The sequence below is a fragment of the Solanum verrucosum genome, unplaced genomic scaffold (genome assembly GCF_900185275.1).
Source record: "Solanum verrucosum unplaced genomic scaffold, falcon-dt-bn FXZP01000194.1, whole genome shotgun sequence".
NCBI lineage: Eukaryota > Viridiplantae > Streptophyta > Magnoliopsida > Solanales > Solanaceae > Solanum > Solanum verrucosum.
Genome location: NW_026020416.1, coordinates 1,858,147 through 1,866,966, shown reverse-complemented (window position 1 = coordinate 1,866,966; position 8,820 = coordinate 1,858,147). Strand labels below are relative to the sequence as shown.

General features: G+C 35.9%; 1 protein-coding gene across 1 annotated transcript; it reads right to left on the bottom strand.

The window, feature by feature from the left end:
• Nucleotides 1–1,479: 1,479 nt before the first annotated feature.
• On the bottom strand, nucleotides 1,480–3,919 carry LOC125840888 (UBP1-associated protein 2C-like). The gene is made up of 2 exons (XM_049519863.1): nucleotides 2,560–3,919; nucleotides 1,480–1,812 (listed from the first exon to the last, which is right to left on the bottom strand). The coding sequence occupies exon 1, from the start codon at nucleotides 3,833–3,835 to the stop codon at nucleotides 2,561–2,563; it is 1,275 nt and encodes a 424-aa protein (XP_049375820.1). The 5' UTR covers nucleotides 3,836–3,919; the 3' UTR covers nucleotides 1,480–1,812; nucleotide 2,560.
• Between the last annotated feature and the right edge of the window lie 4,901 nt (nucleotides 3,920–8,820).

Below are 8,820 nucleotides of genomic sequence, written 5' to 3'. Positions count from 1 at the left end.
AGAGAGAGTACAGACCAACCAGGAAACAAGGAAAAGAATTTTGTTATGGAGAAAATACAATTCCACACCAGGGTAGGATGCTCAGGAACTCATGTTGGCTAAGATACAAAAAAAACATGCAATATGACATATAGGACTGTTCAGGATTTTCATGGCAACTAACTTTGGTGGCTACAGAAATATACAATTAAATTCAAAAAAAGTCTAATCTTTTTGCACGGGGAATCAGATGAGAAGTTTGTTTTCACACATTCAGATCCAAATTGGTAAAAGTACTTGAGTTCCATAATCCTTGATTTATTGTCTACTTACGTTCCATGATCCTTTTGTCGGCTAGTTAAATCTTAATACAATTTCCAGTAACAATTATCAATCACCAATGAAAATGAAACTAAGAACTTGTTTAAATAGTCTGTTGAAATCACAATAGACTAATTTTATGCCTTGCGCCAAGCAGAATAGATCACAAACCATAGCATGGATTGATATCAATCTTAATTTCCAACAAGCAATCATTTTCTTATAGTCCATACACAAATTTAAGGCAATAAAAGACATCAAATACAGCCAAATCTATGAACACGAATCACCAATAAGCTGCAACAGCTTCAATACGCTTGAGAAACAAGGTGAGAACAAAAAATGACAAAAGCACATGTCAAACATATCACTATGCCAAATAGCAATGTGTTGGAGCATGGACAGAGCTAGAAACAAACATCATATTAGGTTCAACTTACAAAATCTACGAATCCTGGAAACAGATAGAGCGGTAAACATGATTCAGCTGAAACAAACCATCCCCACCCCCACTTGCATCATGTGTTTGTTGACCAACTGCCTCATACCCATCTCCCTCCCCAAGTCCGTCAACAAAAAGCAAACAAAGAAATCAGGAGATGTATGCCTTTTAGGGAATATGTTCCAATAATTCCAAAATGATGGATGTTAAAGGAACAGCTAGCTAGAGTTTTCATTTTCTTTTCTGCTTTTGAGATGTGATAGAAACACCACTGGTTATTGAGAGGTATACAAAATGCAAGCAAAATGGCAGACAGCATAGATTTTGGTTCTTGCTAAGACATAGCATTTGCGAGTTTCCAGCTTTCACAAACCATATATACAGAAAATTGTAAATATTAATACACATAATACAATTGTGTCAAGATAATTTGGTTCAAATCAGTGGCCAACAGAAAAAATAAAGGCCCGTTTTTTCACCAGCAGTTGAGACAGCTAGAAATGCAAACAAACAGTGCAAATTTGGATCCTACTACCACACATTTGTGTTTTCCCATCTTCCCATCAACACTCCAGATATTTATTCATTTAAGCACTAGTACTGCTTATATTTAGTTTAAAACATAACTCTAATTAAAACAATATACAAAAAATTTTGTTTGCATCGAATAATTTGTTTCAGATCAGCAGTATCTGACAACATCATAAAGATGCCTTGTAATCCACATACAAGAAGTTAAGCCAATAATGGCTGAACATAATATGATAGAAGATCTAAAATGTCACATTCATCAGATAGGGAACATATAAGAAACAGGAAGTACGGGTAAAATATAAGATAACAAAACTGACATCAATCCTCAATACGCTCATCAAAAGATACAGCAATTTTTGAAGAACCTACATACTAACTTAATACTAGCAAGTATCAACTAACAGCCACACATAAGAGCAGATAGGTGAAGCAGCAACAGATGTACAGCAGTCCATGTAACCAAAGATTTCAGTCTGCAATCAGGAAATCACCACAACCATTTAAAGCATGTTGCATCCAAGAAGCTCTCAAGACACCTGAACAGATATCCACGTACAATTCAATCATTCAAGATTCCAACATATAAAACTTGTTGAGGGCATAAATTTGTAATACAAATCATTTTCAAAGTACAGGGGATGGACATAAGCCACACTAAACAGCATAAGCTACAAGGGGCTCTACAGAACATGCACTAGATTAGTGCAAGTAAATCCTCTCCCGTGTCGTGCACTCTGTGGAAGAAAAGGAAAATAGACAAGAGGAAAGCAATCTCAGGAAACCATTTCCATACTAATTTCACAGAGACAGTTAACCCCTTCACCAATATAGTCTCCAATGTTCTCTTAAGACTTGAGCTTTATGGCTTTTCCCAATTGCTATCAAATAGAATGGTGTCGTGATTGCACATTAATTGGGACAGTAAAAGTAATTAATTACAGAGAGCCATAGAAAAATATCCAAGACATTCCTTTATATCTTCCACCCAACACCATCCTAGATGAAAAACTGATACAAGATACGGACCCCCTTGGGATACTTCACTCAAGAACAAGTATGACGCTATCAGCTCACCAAATTAACATAGAGAAAAAAAGTACTAGTCCACGAACTGAAGGCCAAGCACTCTAATGAAACATTTAAACTACACAATATCAAACAAGGAAAAAAGAAGTTTGTAAACTAAAACACCTCAGATAGTTGCTCAACAAATATATGCATAAACAATACTCAGTGAATCATATGTTGACATGTATAACTGTAAACAAACTCAAAAGGATTACCTCAGTAGTATGGAGGCATGCCCTGGTACATCCCACCTGGTGGAACCCTTGACCCAGCTCCTGGTTGTGGTACCTGTGAGGGATAAGAAGACTGCAAACCATAATTACCACCATCTGGATAACCTCCTGAACTAGGCATTCCAGCAGAGCTTTGAGGCATCCTGTACCCACTGTAATCCCCAGAACTACCACCATACCCACCAGCCCCAGCATATCCACCAGCGCCAGCATATCCACCAGCACCACCTGTAAAGGATCCCGGTCCTTGGTTTCCATATCCAGGCCCGCCAATAGCTGAATTCAGATGTGGATTCTGATGTGCCACCATGCCAGGCTGAGGTGGTGGCTGCTGCATTCCTGGACCAGGCCCACCTGAAAACCCTGAATATGGACCCAAACCGCTAACAGGAACACCATAATTTGAACCGGGCATGGATCCAACCCTATCATCACCAGGCATTCCTCCAGGTCCAGCATTCATTCCAGGGGCACCCCCATGCCCCATATTCTGGGGCTTCCCCTTCTTATTATCGGTTGCCAATTTACACAAGACCTGATGTCCTTCTACTGTCTTCACGGGATCAACTAAAGATGCCCTAGCTCCGTCCTCAGTCTTGTAGACAAAAAAAGCAAAACCTTTAGCTTTTCCAGTTTGTTTATCAAATCCCAAAGGCCCCTCTTCAATCTCTCCATACATAGAAAAGTGATTCAAAAGCTTCTCAGACGAAATTTCAAATGGAACATTACCAACATAGATCTTCCTAAGCGCAACATCAGAAGACTGAGAATTCCCAGAATTACCCGCAGCAGCAAGCTGTGTGACGGTAACACGGCCATCAATTATCTTGTTGGGCACCTTTAAAGAAAGAATAGCAGCATCAACGTGCTTGAAAGTTACAAAACCATACCCTTTAGATCTGGAAGACGCCTTATCAGTTATAACTACAGCCTCATCGAGTTCTCCAAACTCAGAAAAAACCTGTCGGAGTTTGTCGGTGGTGGTCTCCCAACCAAGACCACGAACGAAGAGCTTGCGGTTAGATACGTCGGCGTCAGCGACAGCACGTAGACCTTCGAGAACATCAGCATAGCGTAGGGCGGCGTTACGGAGAATTGAAACGCACTGGTCTTTGGTGAATGTTTCAAGAATTTTGTCGATGTCTTCCGGGGAAAGAACAGCAAGTGCCGGCGGCGCGGCGGCAGTTGTGACGAGTTCGTTGGATACGGGATAAGCACCGCCGTTCTCATCAGCTTTGCGTTTCTTTGTTAGATCCATTTTCGTTCAGAGAAGAGAACAACTGTAAACCCTAGAGAGAAAGACTGGATAATTTGGGGAAGGCGTTATGGAATATAAAACCCTACACGGAGGCAACTGTTTACTTATAAGGCTGAGATGCTCATCCTCCACCTTACGACAGCGTATGATTGACACATCCGAGCTTGTTGGTGTCGGGTCTGGATGAGGCCCATATGCTTCTACTTATTCGGATTGTCAATTATATTATTTGATATAATGTATAAACATGACATTTAATTTGGCTTCAGTAAATAAGTATGCCCTCCAACTTTATGTGTGCATAAGTAGATATTTAAATTTGTATAAAATCGAACAAGTAACACGTGTTCTATATGACATAATAAACGTAGGACGCCACATAGGATGTCATATAAGATACAAATTTGTCATGTAGGGTGTCATGTAGGACGAATGTGTCTCTGTTCAATTTTATACAAATTTAAGTGTCTATTTGTGCACACCCAAAGTTAAAGATCATAATTGTCGGTTGACGACAAGTTAAGGGTCATGTTTATGTATTACTATGCCATATCATTTTATTCACTACTTTACCAATATAAAATATTCCTCCAACTTAACGTGTCTCTCAACCGCGTTGATCTTACCATTCATGTCGGATAAAATCATCTTTTTTAAATTTTACAACGATTTCCTATTGAAAAAAAATCAAAATTTCCACCGTTTTTCAGCTTCTTCAGCCTTTCACACCTTTCGTCACCTTTTTCCTATAAAACTTCATTATCACAAAATAAAGGAGCAAATAGTATCCAATGATGAAGGACAGAACAATCTAAACCATGTAAGAAGGATACAAACAGGTAAGACTAGAATTTTATTTAGTGCAAGGTGGTGGGTAATCCTAACAACTAGCAAGCGAGATATACAAAAATTACTCAGATGGTTAGACCGAGCAAGGTTATGAACAAAGGGAAAGGGTGGTTGTAGGTAATAAATTTAATGCACTATCTAGGGTGAAAATGATTGGAAAAGATCGGAGGGGAGACAGATAAAACACAAGGCTAATAATAATAATGAAGAAGCAGAAAAACAACAGTATAAAGACATCTAAGTAGGAAAAGCATGTAAATAATGAATGCATAAATATAACATATGACAAAGCAAATAAAGTTGATAAAAGGAAGGCGCAACATCAGGTCATTAGCAAGAAAGTTCATCATGGTGATGTTGTACAGGAGGACGAGCTCACTAGTTTGCCTCCAAACGATAAAGCATCCACACGATATAGCAATCAGGTTAGTCAAACAGAAAAGCATCAAGTTACAGCAGAAATAAAAAATACCATGCATGATAAGGAGAAGGAAAGGACTACATCATCTTTACTTTTTTTATGGAATGACATAGTAGAACAAAAAATAACAGCAAATGAGTTAAAGGAAGGAGTGATACTCAAATTATTGCAATGAATGATGATGGACAACTCCAAATACAATAGGAGATTATAGAGAAAGATTCAGAGGTTGATTTTGAAGGAAATCAGGGCAATAACTCTAATTGAAAAGGAATAACCCTAGCTACTGACAAAAGATTAATGTATTTTAATAATGATAATGCAATTTTAGGTTGAACATTTGTCAAGAACAAAATTAGATCATGCTCCTTTGTTATTTCAATGAGAGCAAATCATAAGAATGTGTAAGAACCTTTCAAATTCCTCAGATTCTGGCTAAGACATGAAGATTTCAAGAGTTTTGCGGATGACATTAGAAAGCTTATTTTGAGGGTCATCATTATTTGAGTTTCAAGTATAAATCTAAGCAAGTAAAGAAGGCTCTGTCTAAATGAAGTTGGGGAAAATATGAAGACATTTTCAAGCAAATTGATTATTAGGAAAGAGATTGTTCAAATCAAAGAAATCCTCCAGCTTGCAACAGACAAGTTCTGCAACTTACACAAGTTGAATTGAAGAAGTATCTTTATTATGGGGGGAATTCGAAAAGCAGAAGGCTAGAAACAATTGGCATGTGGAGGGTGGCAGGAACACTATATTTTTTTTTCATAATCTAGTAAATAATATAAGGAAAAGGCTTCAAATTAATACTCTCTCCATCCCATTTTATGTGAGGTAGTTTGACTCGACACAGGGTTTAAGAAAGAAATGAAGACTTTTAAAACTCGTGGTCCAAAATGAATGCTAGAAATTTATGTGGCTGTAAATTATTTCATTAAGGGTAATATAGACATTTTATAGTTAAATTGTTACTTAATATAGAAATGTGTCATTCTTTTGGGACTGACTAAAAAGGAAAGTAAGTCACATAAATTGGAACAGAGGGGAGATGAGGAGTTGATTGAAGAAGAAGCAAGTATTGGTGATGCTGCTTTGAATTTTTTAAGGCCTAATTAACCTAAGAGGAAGAAGAGACATAATATTATCTATTATAGCATATTCTAATTTCAGTGAGTGAAGATAATAATAGTAAAATCAATGTTATTCATAGTTTGGAGGAAGTCAGAAGTGTTATTTTTTCTGTGGAGTGCTAGTGGACCAGATGGTTTATCTGGTGATTTTTTTCAATCTTGTTAGAGCATTGTTCACAATGATGTATTAGGGGTGGTGCACACTTTTCTCAGAGGTGATACCCTTTCTAAATCTGCCACTCACATAAATTTGATCTTGCTACCTAATAAGTCCAATGTTCAAACTTTTTCGACTTAAGACCAATTAGTTTGCGTAATTTCATAAACAAAGTGATTTTTAAGGTGATACAAAGGAGACTTGATGTGTTGTTGTCTATCACATTTCTCCTAATCAATCAAGCTTTGTGAAAAAAAGGTGTATAATTGAAAATAATCCATTAACTCAAGAGATTGTTATTGATATTAGGATAAGGAAGCATTCTAATGTGGTGTTGAAGCTACATATGTCAAAGGCTGACATGATCTCCAGGTTATTTTTGTCTAAAGTTCTTAAATGTGTTTTTTTTTAAAATGTAGTTGACTTAATTTGGAGTCTTATTGTCAATTACTGGTACACCATATTGATTAATGGTCAAAGTTATGATTTTTTCATTCTTCTGGGGTGAAGCAAGGAGACTTTTTATGTCCTACTTTATTCATAATCGCAACAGAGGTTTCATCTAGAGAATTGAATGCACTGTTTGTCAAAGTGAAGTGTTAACATAAATCACATTTCTTATGCAAATGATACTATTATTTTTGCTTCATCAGACAAGAAATCACTGGAGTTTATCAGGAAAGTGTTTCATGATTATGAGAAGATGTCTGATCAGTTGATTAATAAGGGGAGAAAAACTATTTGTATGTATTTAATAAAGTTATAGCTAACCAGATGCAAGAAGTTAAAGAGATTACATACTTTGAGAAGGATAATCTATTTTTCAAGTACTTGAGATGTCTCATTTTTCGTTCAAGGAAGAATAATTTTTTTTTATAATCATATTACCAAAAATGTAAAGGATAAGTTTCAACATTGGAAGGATAAATAAAAGGCAGTACTTATCAATAGTATTCTATAATGTACGCCCAAATACCTTCTCTCAATTATAATACCAATAAAATACACTATTGAAGAGCTTTACAGAACCTTTGCTAGATATTTTTGGATCAAAAAAGAAAGATGAAAGAAGAGACACTGGGTTTGAACCTATGTTTGCCAATACAAGAGGGCAAAATAGATTTTAGAAGTCTTTTTGATGTGTCCAAAGCCATTTTTGCAAAGTTGTGGTAAAAATTCAAGACTTCAAGATCTCTATGGTCTAACTTCATATGAAACAAGTATTGTTAAAAAAAATTCCAACCATTGCTCAATGGCAAGGAAGATCTCAAATTTGAAAGAAGATGTTGGAGGCCAGAAAAAGTATAGAATAGGAGACTTGGTGAAAACCTAGGAATGAAAATTCTAATGTGTGATTTGACAATTAGACTCAATTAGGCCCTCTTACTTACATTATTTTTGCAGATTTCATTATTGTTAAGAATCTGGAGGGAATTAGTATGTTCATGAATCAAGAAAGGTGAAATACTCAACTGATGCATCAATGTCTACCTGAAGACATAGTGGAGCATGTTTAATATCAATATTTGTGATACTTTAGAAATGTGGGACAGACCTTGATGGATACAACTGACAGTGAGAGTTTTTCTGTCAAAAGTGCAAGGGAATTACTAAGATACAGAGTGAGTAACAACAATTTACAAAAAAATATTGGTGAATGGTTACCTTTTAAAATTTTCTTTTTCTCTTGAAGATTATGAAAAAGAAAATTTATATAAATGAAGCTCTTGATAAATGTGGTATTTATATAGCTTCTAGATGTATCCGCTGTGAAAGTCATGGAATTTAGACTATTGATCATCTATTCTTAATTTTTTTTTGCTAGAGGCATCTGCATTTTGTTTGCAAGTGTATCAGGAGTGTAGGTCCTTTTGTACAAATTAATCAAACTTTTAATATATGTGGTGGACAGTAGAGGGTTTACCTAAGCTAAAAGAAACTTACAAGGTTATTCATGAAATCATCTACTGACAAATATGAAAGTGGAGAAATTCTATTATATATGGAGAAAGAATGTCCTGAAGTAGGGTAATATATGAGATTAGTTGGAACCTGTCCATGATAACTACGGACATGTGCCCTTAGATAAATAATATTCCTCATAATTAGGCTCAAATAGTCCAATTTTTTGAGGGTTTAGTTCCTAGAATGGAATATACAATGGTACTTTGGAAGGTTCCACAAAAGGGTTGGTACAAGTGCAATAGTGAGGGAGCTTCTAAAGAAAACTCCGAAAAAAGTTTTATTACTTTTTGTATCAGAAATGACAATAAAGAACTTATTTTTGTCAGTGTAATAACTATTCCTGACACAACAAGCATATGTGTAGAGGCTATAACTATGAAGGATGTATTAGAACATTGTGTGAACAATTTGTTTTCTTTAATTCTGAAAACAAATTCTTTGTTTCGAAAGCAGGTATTGAAAT

Excerpts from the sequence above, each read along its gene's own strand:
- LOC125840888 (XM_049519863.1), bottom strand. The coding sequence starts at position 3,835 with ATGGATCTAACAAAGAAACGCAAAGCTGATGAGAACGGCGGTGCTTAT.